Below are 22,647 nucleotides of genomic sequence, written 5' to 3'. Positions count from 1 at the left end.
TCACTTCAATTCCCCTCAGCCAAAGCTTTTAAATGGACCACAATAATTAAATAAACTCTAATGATGGTGTCAACACTGTTCCTCACACAAAGGTGGCCTGTTATCTCCCCATCCTAAATCTTCTGCCACCTCCTTATTAGTTTCTGCTTTCCTCAATTGGAAGTTTGTCGATGATGGAATATGTCTAGTATTTCCACGAATACACCGGAGTATCTGGACAAACTGACAACTAGAATAACAATAACAAAGCTGTCATTGCAGCACATGGAGGATTTTTTGATGAGAAATATTTGAAGTAGTTCAAGAAGTTCTGCACATTTATTTTCAAATTATAATAGTAATTTCTCACATTATTAAAGTCCTGACTGCACATTGTGATCAGTTGAATGCTACTTTGGTGAATAAAAGCAACAATTTCTTTCCATAAGAACAAAATCTGTACATTATTCCAAACTTTTGGCCACCAGTGTATGTATACGTTGACTAACACAGCATAAGCTTTTTATTAGTTGTTTTATATGATTAGGCTGCATAAAGTTGCATTTAAGGAAGGGGTTCTTTAACTTTATCGACCTAGAACACAAGCAAAAAATTTTGGGTTTACCTGGATCCTACACCCAAAAAATTAAAAAATCATGTAGCATGCTGTACGGATAGTTCAGCTACAAATGAAAATTCTTGCATCGTTTACTCACCCTCATGTCATCCCAGATGTGTATGACTTTATTTCTTCAGCAGAACACTTTTTTGTTTATGCAAGCGAATGGTGACCAAAACATTGTAGCTCCAAAAATCAGATAAAGAAAACGGAGAAGTAATCCATAAGAGTTCAGACCTTGCAAAATAACAACAATAATGATTTACATTTATAGTTTAATTTAGTTTAATTGTTTCTTAAACCAACGTATCGATTTGCTTCAGAAGACATTAATAGATCGACTGGAGTTGTGCGGATTACTTTTATTGCCTTTTGGACCATTAAATAGCAAAAGCCTGATAGCACCCGCTTATAAAAATGTATTCATATTTGTGTGAACTAACCCTTTAATTTCAACAAATATATAAAATCTATATGTTAACATTAGATTACGCACTAGAAACAAACATGAACTAACAATAAAATATATTATATTTATTAACAAACATTAATAAATGCTTATTTTGTTTATTCATGATACCTAATGTTAACAAATGAAACCCTATTACGAAGTGTTTCCAATAATTCTTGACAAACAAATAGCTATTGTTGATGAGCACAAAACCACCCAAACAGAAGTTATGAAATCTATAGCCAACATTTAGAAAGCGATCATTTAGACAAGCTTCACGAGTTGAATTTTAATATGATAAACATTGGATCATCTTATATCGATGGCGTCATCTCAGTGTCCCGCACACAGCTGCTAGAGTTCACCATTAGCTTGTGCTAACTGAGGCAGTCGATGCAGACAGTTTTAAATGCAGATTTATCATTGAAGGCTATTTTGCGATTCCAATATTAATTAAATCCAGAATGCTGAATTACTGGATATCTTAAAAAAGGATAAAAGAACTTAATATAATAACAAAGTATAATTGCAGTCTTTTCTAACACTCTTGATAGTGTCGCCCCCCTTCGATTAAAGGGAGAAAAAAAAGGGGAAAAAAACTTGCAACGTGGAACAATGATCACACTCATGCTCTCAAGAGAGAAAATGGAGCGTAAGTGGAAGAATAAAAAAAATAGAGGAATTTCGTGGTGCGTGGAAGGACCAGAACCAGATATTCCATCGCAGCACAATAGTTATGACTTCATGAATTTCTTTCCTGATAAAATTGAAATAATTAGAAATAAAATTGGAAATATGCAATCAACTGTCACAGCACCTCAGCAAAACAGTGTCTCATAATTTTCCTCATGAGAACTTCAATCCTTTGCCGTCATTGGTCATGAAGAAAACGTATCAAGAATTCAAAAGCCACAACACGATTGTTAGATCCAATACCAAAAAACCTCTTAAAAGAGGTTGTAAAAGGGTTCAATGGGAAGGAGGCGGCGGAAACCGGCTTGATAATATAAATAATATTTTAATGAATAACTAAAAAGACACAAACACACATGACGGACATGTCCGTAAACTATCTCTCTCTCGTCGCACGACCGTCTGCCATCAGCCTTTATCCCTCTCGGAGGCTTAATTAGCCTGATAAGGGACCAGGTGTGTATAATCACGATCCGGCCCCGCCCTCCACCCTGGCACATTCCTCCCTCGTTCTCTCAGATGGGGTGCCCCTTTCCCTGGGGGAGGGCGCGCTTTAATCCTGGTTTGCCGGCAGGTCATCCCCATCTACCTGGACGAGGGAGAGGACAAGGGGAGGGAAACAGAAATAATAAAAATGGGGGGTACTTCCTGTAACAGTGTAGTACCCCCCCAAAAAAAGCCTAAAATTTAAACGAGAGGGAAAAGGCCAATGCAGAGTGGCAGTGAGAGAGGAGAGAGAGATGAAAAAAAAAAAAACCTACTCGCCGGTTCTCCGATACACCGTCGCATGGTCCTCGATCACTTCTCCACCCTCTCAGGCGGACAACAGCCGCTTCTTCCCGGGCGGACCTGAGTCAGACTCACGACCCCCGGCGGTCAGAATGCCCCTCCGCATTCTTGGCGATTCGTGGGGACACTCCTCCGCCCCTGGCAGCGGCTCTACCGCTCCAGGCAGTCGGGGAACACTTCCCTCCTCCCCTCATGGACTGCGGTCTTCCATCGACCCCTCCGCGTTTCTGGGGATGGCAGGACACTCCTCCGCCCCTGGCAGCGGCTCCATCGCTCCAGGCAGTCGAGGAGTCCAGTCTCCACTCGCCTTCGTGGACGGCGGCCATTCACCGCATCCGGGCGGTCGGTCTACTCCCTCCTATTTACAGACCGATTTAAAATCCACCATTTATGTCAAAAATAGTAGAAAAAGTAGTGTCCTCCCAATTATGTTAATTTCTACAGAGAAATGAAATATATGTACAGTTTCAGTCAGGATTTAGGCCCCATCTCATTACAGAGACTGCACTTATCAGAGTTACAAATAACTTGCTCTTATCTGATCGTGGCTGCATTTCTCTTCTAATGCTTTTAGATCTTAGTGCTGCATTCGACAGCGATAGATCACGACATTCTCTTGAATAGGTTCGAGAATTATGGACTTGCATTAGCATGGTTTAGGTCCTATTTAGCAGACCGCTACCACTTTGTATGTGTAAACAAGGAATTTTAAAATCAAACAAAAGTTATGCAATGAGTGCCACAGGGATCAGTTTTAGGACCTCTACTTTTCTCCTTATACATGCTTCCCCTGGGAGATATTATCAGGAATCATGGAATAAATTTCCACTGTTATGCAGACGATACCCAACTTTATATTTCTTCTAAAACCAACAAAATTCTCAATTCTCCAAATTGTGTATCAATGAAATCAAAGACTGGATAGCCATAAATGTCCTTCTACTCAATTCTGATTAAACAGTGACACTAATTATCGGACCGCTAAAATATAATATGACTCTCGATGGATGTACTGTTACGTCTTCTTCTACAGCAAGGAACTTAGGTGTTATTTGATACCAATCTGTCATTTGAAATTCAAAAAATTATTGAATTAATGGTTTTCATGACCTCAAGACTATATTATTGTAATGCACTACTGGGAGGATGTACTGCAAGTTCAATAAAGTAACTTCACAGTTCAAAATGCAGCTGCCAGAGTGCTTACTAGAACCAAGAAATATGAAAATATAAGTCCAATTTTATTATCGTTAAATTGGCTACCTTTTAAATTTTTTATTAATTTTAAAATTCCATTAGGCAAGGCAAGGCAAGTTTATTTATATAGCACATTTAATACACAATGGTAATTCAAAGTGCTTTACATAGAAGAGATTAAAATAAGAATAAAAAATAAAAAAATAAGAATAATTGAAACAGTTTAGAATATAGAATAAAATAAAATACAGTACAAACAGTCGGACACACAGTGGCACAGTGCTCATTCAGTAAATGCACAGCTAAACAGATGTGTTTTGAGTCTGGATTTGAATGTGACTACTGTAGAAGCACATCTGATCTCTTCTGGAAGCTGGTTCCAGCTGCGGCTGGCATAAAAGCTAAAAGCAGACTCTCCTTGCTTAGAGTGAACCCTTGGTATTTCTAGCTGATGTGATCCTAATGATCTGAGTGATCTGTTGGGTTTATATTCAGTGAGCATATCTGCTATATATTGAGGTCCTAGCCCATTGAGTGATTTATATACCAGTAATAATACTTTAAAATCAATCCTAAATGTAACTGGGAGCCAGTGTAAAGACCTGAGGACTGGTGTGATATGTTCATATTTTCTGGTTCTGCTCAGAATCCTGGCAGCAGCGTTCTGTATGAGCTGCAACTGTCTTATGGTCTTTTTGGGAAGGCCAGTGAGGAGTCCATTACAATAATCCACCCTGCTGGTGATGAAAGCATGCACAAGTTTCTCTAGGTCTTGACTGGAAACAAAGCATCTAATTCTTGCAATATTTTTGAGATGATAGTATGCTGATTTAGTAATTGCTTTGACATGACTACTGAAACTAAGGTCTGACTCTAGAGACACACCAAGATTCCTGACTTGATTTTTAGTTGTTTGACCACTAGCATCAAGGTATGCATTCACCTTGAGAACTTCATCTTTGTTTCCAAAGACAATGACTTCAGTTATGTCTTTGTTTAACTGAAGAATGTTTTGGCACATCCAACTGTTAACTTCATCAATGCATTGGCACAGGGAGTCAATGGGGCTGTAATCGTTAGGAGATAGGGCTAAGTAGATCTGTGTGTCATCTGCATAGCTGTGGTAAGCAATTTGGTTCTATTATTATTGGCTCATTGGGAGCATATACAGGTTGAACAGGAGTGGCGCAAGAACTGAGCCTTGAGGGACTCCGCATGTCATGGACGTCCACTAAGACTTGTGGTCGCTATACATAATAAGCTCTTCCTTCTAAGTATGACTTGAACCATTTTAGGACCATCCCAGTAAGCCCCACCCAGTTTTCCAGCCTGTCAAGAAGTATGTTGTGATCGACAGTGTCAAATGCAGCACTGAGGTCGAGTAGTACCAGTACTGATAATTTGCCTATATCAGTATTTAAGCGAATATCGTTTATTATCTTTATGAGCGCTGTCTCTGTGCTGTGATGCGATCGGAAACCAGATTGAAAATTGTCAAAGTATCCATTTGAGTTCAAGAATTTGTTCAGCTGATTGAAGACAACTTTTTCAATGATCTTGCCTATGAAAGGAAGATTTGAGATCGGTCTATAGTTGCTTAATATGGTCTTATCCAGATTGCTCTTTTTCAAGAGGGGCTTGACAACTGCAGTTTTCAGGGAGTTTGGAAAACTCTCAGAGAGAAGTGAGGAGTTTATCACTTCTAGGAGATCTGCTTCTAAACAGTTGAACACACTTTTGAAAAAAGATGTGGGAAGTGCATCAAGGGCGCAGGTTGATGTTTTAAGGTGCTGTACGGTTTCTTCCAAAATTTTGCCATCAATTTCTTTGACATCAGACATAGTAACTACTTTCTCAGGTTGTGGTTTGATGTGTTTGACCCCAGCACAACTCATGGATGTGCTGATCACCTTTTTGATATTATTGATTTTTTCAGAGAAGAAAGAAGCAAACTCACTGCACTTGCTGTCTGAGAGCATTTCACTGGGAATCTGGCTTAGGGGGTTGTCAGTCTCTCTACAGTCGCAAAAAGAGTGCGTGTGTTGTTTAAGTTGCTGTTTATAATATTCGAGAAGAAAGTCTGTCTAGCTTTGCCTAGTTCCATATTAAAAGCATGGATGCTGTCTTTGTAGATGTTATAATGGACTACAAGTTTAGTCTTCCACTACATGCGCTCTGCTTTTCTGCATTGTCTTTTCATATTTTGCACTGCTGTTGAGTTTCTCCAAGGTGCTTTTTGTCTGCCACTATTCTTCCTGACTTTCACAGGAGCAATATCATCAATTACACTTTTAACTTTTGAGTTAAAAGAATCAAGGAGAAAATCAACAGAGTCAGCAGATATACTTGGTGTTAAAGATATAGCCTTCATAAATAGTACACTAGTGTTCTCAGTTAAGCATCTCTTCTTGACAGACACAGATCTAGCTTCAATGGCAGGAGAGATCAATATATCAAAGAAAACACAGAAATGATCAGACAGTGCTACATCCTTAATAACAATCGATGAAATGTTTAGACCCTTACTGATAAGTAAATCTAGAGTGTGTCCATGATTGTGTGTGGGTCCATGTACATGCTGAGTCAGATCAAAAGTTTTTAAAACGATTATGATTTCTTTTGTCATATTGGTTTCTGCATTATCTATGTGAATGTTAAAGTCTCCAGCAATGGCAAAACAGTCAAACTCTGAGGTAATTGTTGTTAACAGTTCTGTAAAGTCCTCAGCGAAGGCTGGAGAGTATTTTGGAGGCCTGTAAATGATGATAAGTAAAATGCGTGGAGCAACTTTTAACACACTACCCAGATATTCGAAAGACGGGTAATTCCCAAATGATATTTGCTTACATTGATAGACATCTTTAAAGAGAGCAGCTAAACCCCACCTCTCCTACCTTCTCTGCAGACACTCAAATAAGTAAAGTTAGGAGGGGATGTTTCATTAAGGACTGTGGCACTACAGCTGTCTTCTAGCCAAGTTTCATTTAGAAACATAAAATCCAGGTTGTATGTGCTTATTAAGTCATTGACTAGAAGTTATTTATTTTTAAGTGAGCGGATGTTTAAAAGTGCCAACTTAACAGTTTTTGTCCCCACAGCAATCTTAGTTTGGCGTGTAATAGGCACCAGATTAGATGGGTTTGCTGAACGGCTTTTGAAGGCCTTAGACTTTCTATCATGTAATCGAACAGCAATAGAGGAAGATACAGGCACACTGGGTTCCCGCTTGTTTGGTAAACATTTGAGAAAGTTACTGTTATCATAGCGGGGACCCAACACATATCACTGAGAGCTGGTATCAGTTGTTTTTGGTTCACCTCGAGCAGATGGAGGAGGGTGTGAGCCCTGGCATTGTGGCAGAGGTCGAAGAGCTCTCACAGGAGGAGGGGGAGGGCGAGCTGGGCCCGCAGGTGCTTGAGGGGCCTGATGTTTTTTGCTTGATATCTGGGGGCTTGCAACAAAAGAGTGGGATAGTTTGGTTCCAGCATAAACCAGTTCTTCCATTTTCTCTGAGAAACACAGATGTGGAGATGCTGGAGAGAGGGATAACGTGTCTGGTGAGAGGGGCTGTTGCTCTAGTGTTATTGGAGGCTGTAATATGCTGTCCTGTTTTCCCTGGGTGTTTTCCAGAAAGTCGTCCTTGGGTGCTGAATCTTGGAGCAGTTCTAATATGTCACAGTCTGTCTGTGGTGAACTTTGTGGGCAGGGCTCAGATGAGATTGTGTCCATGAGCAGAAATTGTTGTGGCTGAGTGGTGTTATCATTGTCCTTGTGTGATTTGTCAACTGCATGTCCATTCAGGTGCTGAAGTGAAGTCCTGTGGTCATTCATACTGTGTCCAGGTGTGTGTGTGCCATTCAGATTGAGTGGATTGGCACACACTGCAGAAGGATGATTGAGGGAGAAGTAGATATTGTCCTTTAGCACTCTTGAACCAAGTTTGTTTGGGTGGTGGCCATCCTGTCGAAACAGTTGCCTCTGACTCCAGAAAAGATTGAAGTTGTCAATGAAGTTCACTCCTTTTATATTGCAGGTTTTTTGCAGCCATGTATTAAGCCCAAGCAACCGTGAAAACCTGTTTGTTCCTCTTGCTGGAAGTGGTCCACTGATGAATATTTGAACTTTCAGTCTTTTAAGTGTTTCAAAAAGTTCATTGAAATCCTTCTTAAGGAGTTCTGACTGCTCTTTAAGAATATCATTCTTCCCCACATGAATGATGAGTCGATTTGCAGTCTTATGTTTCATCAGAATGTTCTGAAGTTCCCTGTTTACATCCGAGGTTGTTGCTTGTGGAAGGCAGCATGTAGTTGTATCCCTGCTGCTAATGTTTCTGATTATGGAGTCACCCACTATCAGAGTCCTGGGCCCGGCTGCGCTCTGAGCTGAATGCCGCTGTCTGCTCGACCTTGAGCGCCAGTTGGCATCAGTGTTAGCTACTGGCTGATTCAGTCTGTGTTCGATCACATTCATCACGTTTGGGAATTCCTCATTCATTAATACTTCAAATCTGTTCTCAAGATGTATAGGCGGTGGTAGGAAACCAGTGTTTGCAATCCTTGTCAGAGCTGTATCTGGGGTAGAGGATGCTACTGCGGCAATATGAGATGCTCGTGACAATCTGATGTCTCGAGTGCCATTTGGTCTTGCTCCCTGTTTTTGCCATCGATTTGTAAGTCGATCGGCTTGTTTCTCTACACTCAGTATGGCCTGTCGAGGAGCACTAGATTCATGGGACTCACCAGCTGTATGCTGAGGGCGTCCATGACGAAGCTCTGTTGTGTGTTCCGTCTGGTTTGGTGGTCCTGTAAATAACTTTGTTTCAAGAACTGCAATCCTTTGTAAAAGTCTGTGGCAGTTAGTGCAGCAAGTAGATTCCAGAAGAGGCATTTTCTCTTATCCTTTTGAATGTAGGCAGTTGTGTTTTCCCTTCCCTGGAATGAAAACTTTCAGTGGGAGGCTGGTCGGATAAAAGAATTCTGCTTTTTTTTTTGTAGTAGTCCAAGCTTTTGAGCACTGTGCCGATTTGTTTAAGTTAAAATTAGTGGATAAAAGGAGATAAAATATGAAAATATAAAAGCGATAGAGCAAAGCGCGGAGCAGTAAGCAAGAGTGTCCGAACAGTAGCTGAGCAGGAAGTCTCTTCAATCTAACTACAATCAAACTTTGAATGGTCAAGCTCCACAGTACTTAAAATGGCAGCGGCGCTCCCCTGGGTGGACTGCAGTGTCGAGGACTCCGCAACGGGCATCCCTCCTCCTTCCCGGGTATCGGAACCAGTGTAAAGGGGTTCAATGGGAAGGAGGAGGCGAGAACCGACTTGATAAGTTATTCATTAAAAAATTATTTATATTAAGACACAAACAGACATGCAAACAGACATGTCCGTAAACTAGCACTCTCTCGTCGCACCACCGTCGGCCATCGGCCTTTATCTCTCTCGGAGGCTTAATTAGCCTGATAAGGGACCGGGTGTGTATAATCAAGACCCGGCCCTGCCACAGAGGTATTCCCTGTAATCTCAGAACCTCTTCTTAATATTATTAAATCACAATCCTTTGGGCATGTCTCAAGAATCTTTAAAATGGCAGTTATAAAACCGCATATTAAGAGATCACAGCTTGATCCTGGAGAATTGGCTAATTACAGACCGTTTTAAATCTAACATTTATGTCAAAAATACTAGAAAAACTAGTGTCCTCCCAATTAGCTTAATTTCTACAGAGAAATGGAATATATGAAGAGTTTCAGTCAAGATTTAGGCCCCATCACATTACAGAGGATTTTATTGTCGTTCAACCATATACAGTTAGTACAGTACACAGCGAATCGAGACAACGTTCCTCCAGGACCATGGTGCTACATAAAACAACATAGGACAAACACAGAACCACAGTGTAGTGTCGAGCAGAGCGAAAGCCTCCCTTTTATACCCCTATGTCGGGGGGCGGGGGCACTTGTAAGGTTTTACTCCAGTATGAATTCTCAAGACACCATCCCACACCTCTGCAGGGAATCAACAACAGGCTGGCGATCTGAATGTGCTTTAGATGATGCAGCTCTTTTGGAAGAAAATGTAATCTTTGGGTTTATCTGTATTTCAAACTATTTACTCGATATCATTGGACATGAAGATGTTGTCTTCTCACTGTGACTACTTGGGCAAAACCTTTTTACATGTGTATATAGATTACTTGCTGCATTTAAACTTTTCCCAAATCAAAAGCATGTGTTATGGTTTCTCTCCAGTATGAATTCTCTCATGTGATTTCAGGTGTTGTGAACAAGAGAAACTGTTTCCACAGTGAGAACACTTGTAAGGTTTCTCTCCAGTATGAATTCTCTCGTGTTTTTTCAGGTGTTGTGACTGAGTGAAACTCTTTCCACAGAATGAACACTTGAAAGGTTTTTCTCCAGTATGAATTCTCTCGTGTGTTTTCAGGCTGTGTGACTGAGAGAAACTCTTTCCACATTGTGAACACTTGAAAGGTTTTTCTCCAGTATGAATTCTCTCGTGTGTTTTCAGGCTGTGTGACTGAGAGAAACTCTTTTCACAGTGTGAACAATTGTAAGGTTTTTTACCAGTATGAATTCTCTCGTGTTTTTTCAGGTGTTGTGACCAAGGGAAACACTTTCCACAGTGTGAACACTTGTAAGGTTTTTCTCCAGTATGAATTCTCTCGTGTTTTTTCAGGTGTTGTGAATGACTGAAACTCTTTCCACAGAGTGAACACTTGTAAGGTTTTTCTCCAGTATGAATTCTCTTGTGTAATTTCAGTTGTTGTGAATGACTGAAACTCTTTCCACAGAGTGAACACTTGTAAGGTTTTTCTCCAGTATGAATTCTCTCGTGTAATTTCAGTTGTTGTGAATGACTGAAACTCTTTCCACAGAGTGAACACTTGTAAGGTTTCTCTCCAGTATGAATTCTCTCATGTATTTTCAGGTGTTGTGACCAAGGGAAACTCTTTCCACAGACTGAACACTTGTAAGGTTTTTCTCCAGTATGAATTCTCTCGTGTTTTTTCAGGTGTTGTGACTGAGTGAAACTCTTTCCACAGAGTGAACACTTGTAAGGTTTCTCTCCAGTATGAATTCTCTCATGTATTTTCAGGTGTTGTGACCAAGTGAAACTCTTTCCACAGAGTGAGCACTTGTAAGGTTTTTCTCCAATATGAATTCTCTCATGTATTTTCAGGTGTTGTGACAAAGGGAAACTCATTCCACAGAGTGAGCACTTGTAAGGTTTTTCTCTAGTATGAATTCTCTCGTGTGTTTTCAGGTTTTGTGACTGAGGGAAACTCTTTCCACAGTGTGAACACTTGTAAGGTTTTTCTCCAGTATGAATTCTCTCATGTATTTTCAGGTGTTGTGACCAAGGGAAACTCTTTGCACAGAGTGAACACTTGTAAGGTTTTTCTCCAGTATGAATTCTCTCGTGTTTTTTCAGGTGTTGTGACTGAGTGAAACTCTTTCCACAGAGTGAGCACTTGTAAGGTTTTTCTCCAATATGAATTCTCTCGTGTGTTTTCAGGCTCTGTGACCAAGGGAAACTCTTTCCACAGTGTGAACACTTGTAAGGTTTTTCTCCAGTATGAATTCTCTCATGTATTTTCAGTTGTTGTGACCAAGGGAAACTCTTTCCACAGAGTGAGCACTTGTAAGGTTTTTCTCCAGTATGAATTCTCTCGTGTATTTTCAGTTGTTGTGAATGATTGAAACTCTTTCCACAGTGTGAACACTTGTAAGGTTTTTCTCCAGTATGAATTCTCTCATGTATTTTCGGTTGTTGTGAATGATTGAAACTCTTTCCACAGAGTGAGCACTTGTAAGGTTTTTCTCCAGTATGAATTCTTTGGTGCTGTTTCAAGTCTCCGGCTGTAATAAAGATCTTCCCACATTCAAAGCACATATGAACCCCAGCACCGGTATGTATTTTCTGGTGTTCTTTACAATAGGACTGGCATGAAAAACGTTTTCCACAAGAAAAGCATTTGTAAGGCTTCTCATTTGTGTGCGTTTTCAGATGTTTTTGTAGGTATGTTGCCAAAACAAATGTTTTACCGCACTGATCACATTCAAATTGTCTTTCTCCAGAGTGAATTCTCATGTGTATATTAAGCTGGCTTTTATACATGAAACTCTTTCCACACTGAGAGCAGGTTGAAGTATTTTTGGCTGCTCTTCTTTGAGGCTTTTTTGGTGAGAAATTCTTCTTAGTCTTTGAGTTACTCAAAGATTTTTCTCCAGGTATTAAATCATGATGTTTATGATCCTGAAGTTTCTCCTCCACTTCATTCAGCTCTAGAGGTTCATCTTGCTCGTTCATCAGCTCTACAATGAGCACAAGAAATTGACAAATATAAAAATAAAATTAAATTAAACCCCAATTTAAGGTCAGAACACAACAAACATCCAGTATTTATAAGGGGTGGGAATTGCCTCCTGATTCGTTATAAAGATATTGAAATGCCGATTCAATATTAAGATTTTTTTAATTATTGTAAATTGATATATTAGCGGTGTTTGGTGGTCGACAGAAATGTTTTTTTTATGGCCAATGCTGATATCTAGAGAGAAGGGGAGCCCGATAGGCCGATATAATGATGATATCTCACAAATCTTAATATAATAACATTTACATAAAATTGCTGAAAACATATTACTTTTATTTACCACTATATTTACTCAAAATTGAATAAAATATTCATGAGATAAAAATATTTTGAATATTTTGGTAGACAGAAGTTTATTCTACTTTTATAATAAAACTGTATTTGCACATTTAAAAATGTTAATATAATAGAAAGAGGACAATAACAACAGTAATTATCAGTAATGGTACATTAACAATCACATTTTCTCACAAAACACAGAATGTAAATAATTGAACATACTGAGCACAATGAACACGACATTAACATTTACAGCAGCACACGTAAAGCTCTTCTACTTTGAAGTTGCTCTCAAGCGCTTGTGCGGATCCATCGAGAAGAAATCTCCTGACAGCTTTCAGTTTACACGGCTCGTATCGCCTGCTTACAGTGTCACAGACTGATATATGCAACATTCATGAGTCACAGAAACTGATTAAATACATGCTTCTGCGAATGACACGAGCGCTCCAACAGAAGAAAACGCTGGATTTGCTCAAGTTTTGAGATTCCTGTTACTGAGTAATTACTTCCATCTAAATGACATACCAACATACTTATGGACAGTATGTGATCGATGTTTTATTGATATTAGCCATTATATCATCAGACAAAACAGTTAAAAGTAACAGGGAACTGTTGAGGAGAAAGATCGAGAATGAAACACGTGATTTCTGAGTCACACTCGGTATCTGCACGCTCTTGTTCCTTGCAGCGTTCAATATATTATGTGCTCACGTGTCTTTGCAAGCTAAAAAGAATCAAGTTCGCTTGTCTCCGAGTGCTTGTTAAGATTTGTTTGCTTTTTGTTCTCTCACTTGTGGTCCATTTGCACAAACATTATAAATGCAGCACTGGCCCGGGCCATTGGGCAGTCCTTATTGTCAATGTCGAGCCCTACCTTAAATTAAAATAACAAATTAAGACTATAAGCAGAAACTTTACTCCAATAAAAATCTTTGTGTTCTGCAGAAAAACAAAAAAAGTCATCCACATCTGGGATGGCATGAGGGCGAGTAAATTATGAGATCATTTTCATTTTTGAGTGAACTATACCTTAAAAATACAACTAAGCACTTCTAAAACAACAATACAAACAACAAGGAACTTTTTAATGCAGACATTTCTTCAAAATGTAAAACAACATTAAAAGGAAGAAAAATACCTGAGGGAATAAAATCATCATCATCTTCATCACCCTCTTGTTCCTCTGCTGTGGTTTCTACTATCATCTTCATCAAATTCCTGCAGTCCAGCAGCTTCACTGAACACATCTTCACTGATGACTGCAACGTCTGCTGTTCATCATCACCTTCATTTCTCTGTTGTTCCTCTGCTGTGATTTCTTCTTTTATCTCCTCCTGCTTCACTTCAATCTTCACTGGTGTCTGCAGCATCTGCTGTTCTCCAGCGTTACAGACAGAAGTCAGAGACTCTGTGGAGGTTTGATCACCCTGATTACTGTCACACACACTCTCCTGAGCATCAGTAGAACAGAGTAAAGTGAGCTGTGAGTCCTGTGTGTCTCTGGATCTCTGTTCAGAGAGTTTGTCCAGCAGCTGCTGTGGTGTGGACTGATCTCTGCCGCTCCACACTGAATCCTGACATTCTGTGGAGGTCCCATCAGTCACACACACTGAAGATTGACAGGAAACCTTTTCCAGCTCCTGAAAAACACAACACAATCACATCTGTACCGTTCATCATCACAGAGTCACAGTCATATCACATCATTTCAAACTTACAATCTCAACTTTAACTCGCTCAAAACAGGTGCAGGATGAATACAGTTCTCTCTCCATCAGTTTTGTCTTCAGTGACGTCACCTCTTTCTTCAGCTGAGAGATTTCTGTGATGAAATCATCAATATCCAGCATGGACAGATCAGTTCCTACTGATTTACAGCAGATCACATCCACCTGCTCTCTCATGATGAACATCTGAACACAAAAACATCCTCATTATAATGGACTGACATTCATCACACTCAAAAACATTATTAAACACAAGAACAGCTGTTAAATAACAGATTATATCAATATAAATGTGTGCTTTGTGTTTGGGTTTCATTTTCCTGAAATATTGTCTGATATTAGCACATAGCTAGCTTTATTCAACATATAATAGCCTTCATTGAAATAATGTACAAACAGCCGGATTTAACGAGCTCATTTGTCAGTAATGTAACATAATTTACCTCAGTTTGATTTCAACAACACATTACACAATAAAAACACTCAAATTCACAATGCTCCAGATGCTTAAATGATATAAAAATCTTATTTACGATCATAAAAACACCAAAGACAGAAAAAGTACATGTATATAAAACAAACACACACACACGAAACTATAAATCTCAAAAATAATAAACAAATTGCACACGTACCGATTGAGAGCTCAAACTGTTCTTTCTTCGTGATAAATGGCGGTTTGCAAAACAACTTCTGGTGATTTTCTCGCCTCCTACTGGACTGGAGTGTTGATGCGTTTGGCGGGAAATAGTTACAATATACGTCAAACTTTTATCCTAGCCTCACATTTCCATCAAATGTGTTCAAAGGGAACCTGTCAAGCTCTGAAATGTCAAATAAAGCACTATAGAAGTTACATAACATATTCACTTCAATTCCCCTCAGCCAAAGCTCTTAAATGAACCACAATAATTAAATAAACTCTAATGATGGTGTCAACACTGTTCCTCACACAAAGGTGGCCTGTTATCTCCCCATCCTAAATCTTCTGCCACCTCCTTATTAGTTTCTGCTTTCCTCAATGGGAAGTTTGTCGATGACGGAATATGTCTAGTATTTCCACCGAATACACCGGAGTATCTGGACAAACTGACAACTAGAATAACAATAACAAAGCTGTCATTGCAGCACATGGAGGATTTTTTGATGAGAAATATTTGAAGTAGTTCAAGAAGTTCTGCACATTTATTTTCAAATTGTAATAGTAATTTCTCACATTATTAAAGTCCTGACTGCACATTGTGATCAGTTGAATGCCACTTTGGTGAATAAAAGCACCAATTTCTTCCATGAGAACAAAATCTGTACATTATTCCAAACCTTTGGCCACCAGTGTATGTATACGTTTACTAACACAGCATAAGCTTTTTATTAGTTGTTTTATATGATTAGGCTGCATAAAGTTGCATTTAAGGAAGGGGTTCTTTAACTTTATCGACGTAAAACACAAGCAAAAAATTTTGGGTTTACCTGGAACCTACACCCAAAAAATAAAAAATCATGTAGCATGCTGTACGGATAGTTCAGCTACAAATGAAAATTCTTGCATCGTTTACTCACCCTCATGTCATCCCAGATGTGTATGACTTTATTTCTTCAGCAGAACACTTTTTATAATATCTCATCTTTGTAGGTCTATACAATGCAAGCTGAATGGTGACCAAAACAATGTAGCTCCAAAAATTACATAAAGAAAACGGAGAAGTAATCCATAAGATTTCAGACCTTGCAAAATAACAACAATAATGATTTACATTTATAATACATTTAATTGTTTCTTAAACCAACGTATCGATTTGCTTCAGAAGACATTAATAGATCGACTGGAGTTGTGCGGATTACTTTTATTGCCTTTTGGACCATTAAATAGCAAAAGCCTGATAGCACCCGCTTATAAAAATGTATTCATATTTGTGTGAACTAACCCTTTAATTTCAACAAATATATAAAATCTATATGTTAACATTAGATTATGCACTAAAAACAAACATGAACTAACAATAAAACATATTATATTTATTAACAAACATTAATAAATGCTTATTTTGTTTATTCATGATACCTAATGTTAACAAATGAAACCCTATTGCGAAGTGTTTCCAATAATTCTTGACAAACAAATAGCTATTGTTGATGAGCACAAAACCACCCAAACAGAAGTTATGAAATCTATAGCCAACATTTAGAAAGCGATCATTTAGACAAGCTTCACGAGTTGAATTTTAATATGATAAACATTGGATCATCTTATATCGATGGCGTCATCTCAGTGTCCCACACACAGCCGTTAGAGGGTACCATTAGCTTGTGCTAACTGAGGCAGTCGATGCAGACAATTTTAAATGCAGATTTATCATTGAAGGCTATTTTGCGATTCCAATATTAATTAAATCCAGAATGCTGCATTACTGGATATTTTAAAAAAGGAATTTTATCTTTTAAAAAGGATAAAATAACTTAATATAATAACAGAAAGTATAATTGCAGTCTTTTCAAACACTCTTGATAGTGTCACCCCCCTTCGATTAAAGGGAGAAAAAAAAGGGAAAAAAACTTGCAACGTGGAACAATGATCACACTCATGCTCTCAAGAGAGCAACTCTGATAATGGAGCGTAAGTGGAAGAGTAAAAAAAATTTAGGTATTTTGTGGTGCGTGGAAAGACCAGAACCAGATATTCCATCGCAGCACAATAGTTATGACTTCATGAATTTCTTTCCTGATAAAATTGAAATAATTAGAAATAAAATTGGAAATATGCAATCAACTGTCACAGCACCTCAGCAAAATGGTGTCTCATAATTTTCCTCATGAGAACTTCAATCCTTTGCCGTCATTGGTCATGAAGAAAACGTATCAAGAATTCAAAAGCCACAACACGATTGTTAGATCCAATACCAAAAACCTCTTAAAAGAGGTTGTAAAAGGGTTCAATGGGAAGGAGGCAAGAACTGGCTTGATAATATAAATAATATTTTAATGAATAACTAAAAAGACACAAACACACATGACGGACATGTCCGTAAACTATCTCTCTCTCTCGTCGCACGACCGTCTGCCATCGGCCTTTATCCCTCTCGGAGGCTTAATTAGCCTGATAAGGGACCAGGTGTGTATAATCACGATCCGGCCCCGCCCTCCACCCTGGCACATTCCTCCCTCGTTCTCTCAGGCTGGGGAGCCCCTTTCCCTGGGGGAGGGCGCGCTTTAATCCTGGTCTGCCGGCAGGTCATCCCCATCTACCTGGACGAGGGAGGGGACAAGGGGAGGGAAACAGAAATAATAAAAATGGGGGGTACTTCCTGTAACAGTGTAGTACCCCCTCAAAAATAGCCTAAAATTTAAACGAGAGGGAAAAGGCCAATGCAGAGTGGCAGTGAGAGAGGAGAGAGAGATGAAAAAAAAAAAAAACCTACTCGCCGGTTCTCCGATACACCGTCGCATGGTCCTCGATCACTTCTCCACCCTCTCAGGCGGACGACAGCCGCTTCTTCCCGGGCGGACCGGAGTCAGACTCACGACCCCCGGCGGTCAGAATGCCCCTCCGCATTCTTGGCGATTCGTGGGGACACTCCTCCGCCCCTGGCAGCGGCTCTACCGCTCCAGGCAGTCGGGGAACACTTCCCTCCTCCCCTCGTGGACTGCGGTCTTCCATCGACCCCTCCGCGTTTCTGGGGATGGCAGGACACTCCTCCGCACCTGGCAGCGGCTCCATCGCTCCAGGCAGTCGAGGAGTCCAGTCTCCACTCGCCTTCGTGGACGGCGGCCATTCACCGCATCCGGGCGGTCGGTCTACTCCCTCCTATTTACAGACCGATTTAAAATCCACCATTTATGTCAAAAATAGTAGAAAAAGTAGTGTCCTCCCAGTGGAATAAATTTCCACTCTTATGCAGACGATACCCAACTTTATATTTCTTCTAAAACCAACAAAATTCACAATTCTCCAAATTGTGTATCAATGAAATCAAAGACTGGATAGCCAGAAATGTCCTTCTACTCAATTCTGATTAAACAGTGACACTAATTATCGGACCGCTAAAATATAATATGACTCTCGATGGATGTACTGTTACATCTTCTTCTACAGCAAGGAACTTAGGTGTTATTTGATACCAATCTGTCATTTGAAATTCAAAAAAATTATTGAATTAATGGTTTTCATGACCTCAAGACTATATTATTGTAATGCACTACTGGGAGGATGTACTGCAATATGCACTACTACTTCATAGTTCAAAATGCAGCTGCCAGAGTGCTTACTAGAACCAAGAAATATGAAAATATAAGTCCAATTTTATTATCGTTAAATTGGCTACCTTTTAAATTTTTTATTAATTTTAAAATTCAATTAGGCAAGGCAAGTTTATTTATATAGCACATTTAATACACAATGGTAATTCAAAGTGCTTTACATAGAAGAGATTAAAATAAGAATAAAAAATTAAAAAATAAGAACAATTGAAACAGTTTAGAATATAGAATAAAATAAAATACACTAAAACAGTCGGACACACAGTGGCACAGTGCTCATTCAGTAAATGCACAGCTAAACAGATGTGTTTTGAGTCTGGATTTGAATGTGACTACTGTAGGAGCACATCTGATCTCTTCTGGAAGCTGGTTCCAGCTGCGGCTGGCATAAAAGCTAAAAGCAGACTCTCCTTGCTTAGAGTGAACCCTTGGTATTTCTAGCTGATGTGATCCTAATGATCTGAGTGATCTGTTGGGTTTATATTCAGTGAGCATATCTGCAATATATTGAGGTCCTAGCCCATTGAGTGATTTATATACCAGTAATAATACTTTAAAATCAATCCTAAATGTAACTGGGAGCCAGTGTAAAGACCTGAGGACTGGTGTGATATGTTCATATTTTCTGGTTCTGCTCAGAATCCTGGCAGCAGCGTTCTGTATGAGCTGCAACTGTCTTATGGTCTTTTGGGAAGGCCAGTGAGGAGTCCATTACAATAATCCACCCTGCTGGTGATGAAAGCATGCACAAGTTTCTCTAGGTCTTGACTGGAAACAAAGCATCTAATTCTTGCAATATTTTTGAGATGATAGTATGCTGATTTAGTTATTGCTTTGACATGACTACTGAAACTAAGGTCTGACTCTAGAGACACACCAAGATTCCTGACTTGATTTTTAGTTGTTTGACCCCTAGCGTCAAGGTATGCATTCACCTTGAGAACTTCATCTTTGTTTCCAAAGACAATGACTTCAGTTTTGTCTTTGTTTAACTGAAGAATGTTTTGGCACATCCAACTGTTAACTTCATCAATGCATTGGCACAGGGAGTCAATGGGGCTGTAATCGTTAGGAGATAGGGCTAAGTAGATCTGTGTGTCATCTGCATAGCTGTGGTAAGCAATTTGGTTCTATTATTATTGGCTCATTGGGAGCATATACAGGTTGAACAGGAGTGGCGCAAGAATTGAGCCTTGAGGGACTCCGCATGTCATGGATGTCCACTAAGACTTGTGGTCGCTATACATAATAAGCTCTTCCTTCTAAGTATGACTTGAACCATTTTAGGACCATCCCAGTAAGCCCCACCCAGTTTTCCAGCCTGTCAAGAAGTATGTTGTGATCGACAGTGTCAAATGCAGCACTGAGGTCGGGTAGTACCAGTACTGATAATTTGCCTATATCAGTATTTAAGCGAATATCGTTTATTATCTTTATGAGCGCTGTCTCTGTGCTGTGATGCGATCGGAAACCAGATTGAAAATTGTCAAAGTATCCATTTGAGTTCAAGAATTTGTTCAGCTGATTGAAGACAACTTTTTCAATGATCTTGCCTATGAAAGGAAGATTTGAGATCGGTCTATAGTTGCTTAATATGGTCTTATCCAGATTGCTCTTTTTCAAGAGGGGCTTGACAACTGCAGTTTTCAGGGAGTTTGGAAAACTCCCAGAGAGAAGTGAGGAGTTTATCACTTCTAGGAGATCTGCTTCTAAACAGTTGAACACACTTTTGAAAAAAGATGTGGGAAGTGCATCAAGGGCGCAGGTTGATGTTTTAAGGTGCTGTACGGTTTCTTCCAACATTTTGCCATCAATTTCTTTGACATCAAACATAGTAACTACTTTCTCAGGTTGTGGTTTGATTTGTTTGACCCCAGCACAACTCAAGGATGTGCTGATGACCTTTTTGATATTATTGATTTTGTACACTTGCTGTCTGAGAGCATTTCACTGGGAATCTGGCTTAGGGGGTTGTCAGTCTCTCTACAGTCGCAAAAAGAGTGCGTGTGTTGTTTAAGTTGCTGTTTATAATATTCGAGAAGAAAGTCTGTCTAGCTTTGCCTAGTTCCATATTAAAAGCATGGATGCTGTCTTTGTAGATGTTATAATGGACTACAAGTTTAGCCTTCCACCACATGCGCTCTGCTTTTCTGCATTGTCTTTTCATATTTTGCACTGCTGTTGAGTTTCTCCAAGGTGCTTTTTGTCTGCCACTATTCTTCCTGACTTTCACAGGAGCAATATCATCAATTACACTTTTAACTTTTGAGTTAAAAGAATCAAGGAGAAAATCAACAGAGTCAGCAGATATACTTGGTGTTAAAGATATAGCCTTCATAAATAGTACACTAGTGTTCTCAGTTAAGCATCTCTTCTTGACAGACACAGATCTAGCTTCAATGGCAGGAGAGATCAATATATCAAAGAAAACACAGAAATGATCAGACAGTGCTACATCCTTAATAACAATCGATGAAATGTTTAGACCCTTACTGATAAGTAAATCTAGAGTGTGTCCATGATTGTGTGTGGGTCCATGTACATGCTGAGTCAGATCAAAAGTTTTTAAAACGATTATGATTTCTTTTGTCATATTGGTTTCTGCATTATCTATGTGAATGTTAAAGTCTCCAGCAAATGGCAAAACAGTCAAACTCTGAGGTAATTGTTGATAACAGTTCTGTAAAGTCCTCAGCGAAGGCTGGAGAGTATTTTGGAGGCCTGTAAATAATGATAAGTAAAATGCATGGAGCAACTTTTAACACACTACCCAGATATTCGAAAGACGGGTAATTCCCAAATGATATTTGCTTACATTGATAGACATCTTTAAAGAGAGCAGCTAAACCCCACCTCTCCTACCTTCTCTGCAGACACTCAAATAAGTAAAGTTAGGAGGGGATGTTTCATTAAGGACTGTTGCATTACAGCTGTCTTCTAGCCAAGTTTCATTTAGAAACATAAAATCCAGGTTGTATGTGCTTATTAAGTCATTGACTAGAAGTTATTTATTTTTAAGTGAGCGGATGTTAAAAGTGCCAACTTAACAGTTTTTGTCCCCACAGCAGTCTTAGTTTGGCGTGTAATAGGCACCAGATTAGATGGGTTTGCTGAACGGCTTTTGAAGGCCTTAGACTTTCTATCATGTAATCGAACAGCAATAGAGGAAGATACAGGCACACTGGGTTCCCGCTTGTTTGGTAAACATTTGAGAAAGTTACTGTTATCATAGCGGGGACCCAACACATATCACTGAGAGCTGGTATCAGTTGTTTTTGGTTCACCTCGAGCAGATGGAGGAGGGTGTGAGCCCTGGCATTGTGGCAGAGGTCGAAGAGCTCTCACAGGAGGAGGGGGAGGGCGAGCTGGGCCCGCAGGTGCTTGAGGGGCCTGATGTTTTTGCTTGATATCTGGGGGCTTGCAGCAAAAGAGTGGGATAGTTTGGTTCCAGCATAAACCAGTTCTTCCATTTTCTCTGAGAAACACAGATGTGGAGATGCTGGAGAGAGGGATAACGTGTCTGGTGAGAGGGGCTGTTGCTCTAGTGTTATTGGAGGCTGTAATATGCTGTCCTGTTTTCCCTGGGTGTTTTCCAGAAAGTCGTCCTTGGGTGCTGAATCTTGGAGCAGTTCTAATATGTCACAGTCTGTCTGTGGTGAACTTTGTGGGCAGGGCTCAGATGAGATTGTGTCCATGAGCAGAAATTGTTGTGGCTGAGTGGTGTTATCATTGTCCTTGTGTTATCATTGTCCTTGTCCATTCAGGTGCTGAAGTGAAGTCCTGTGGTTATTCATACTGTGTCCAGGTGTGTGTGTGCCATTCAGATTGAGTGGATTGGCACACACTGCAGAAGGATGATTGAGGGAGAAGTAGATATTGTCCTTTAGCACTCTTGAACCAAGTTTGTTTGGGTGGTGGCCATCCTGTCGAAACAGTTGCCTCTGACTCCAGAAAAGATTGAAGTTGTCAATGAAGTTCACTCCTTTTATATTGCAGGTTTTTTGCAGCCATGTATTAAGCCCAAGCAACCGTGAAAACCTGTTTGTTCCTCTTGCTGGAAGTGGTCCACTGATGAATATTTGAACTTTCAGTCTTTTAAGTGTTTCAAAAAGTTCATTGAAATCCTTCTTAAGGAGTTTAATATGCTCTTTAAGAATATCATTCTTCCCCACATGAATGATGAGTCGATTTGAAGTCTTATGTTTCATCAGAATGTTCTGAAGTTCCCTGTTTACATCCGAGGTTGTTGCTTGTGGAAGG

General features: G+C 39.6%; 1 protein-coding gene and 1 long non-coding RNA gene across 2 annotated transcripts in view; one reads left to right on the top strand and one right to left on the bottom strand.

Moving 5' to 3' along the window:
* LOC127624944 (zinc finger protein 208-like) overlaps window positions 1-22,647 on the bottom strand; it is a 114,194-nt gene that overhangs the window by 27,463 nt on the left and 64,084 nt on the right. The window contains exon 5 of the mRNA XM_052099877.1: window positions 9,962-11,734. Coding sequence (XP_051955837.1) covers window positions 9,962-11,734 — 1,773 coding nt within the window. The remainder of the gene's footprint in view (window positions 1-9,961; window positions 11,735-22,647) is intronic.
* Window positions 3,797-22,647, top strand: part of LOC127625052 (uncharacterized) — a 33,188-nt gene continuing 14,337 nt past the window's right edge. Inside the window, exons 1-2 of the long non-coding RNA XR_007968245.1 lie at window positions 3,797-6,421; window positions 21,049-21,764. This is a non-coding gene — a long non-coding RNA (uncharacterized LOC127625052). The remainder of the gene's footprint in view (window positions 6,422-21,048; window positions 21,765-22,647) is intronic.

The sequence above is a fragment of the Xyrauchen texanus genome, chromosome 31, assembly GCF_025860055.1.
Source record: "Xyrauchen texanus isolate HMW12.3.18 chromosome 31, RBS_HiC_50CHRs, whole genome shotgun sequence".
NCBI classification, from domain to species: Eukaryota; Metazoa; Chordata; class Actinopteri; order Cypriniformes; family Catostomidae; genus Xyrauchen; species Xyrauchen texanus.
Note: the sequence above shows the minus strand (reverse complement) of the source record. Positions and strands in the feature narration are given on the sequence as shown.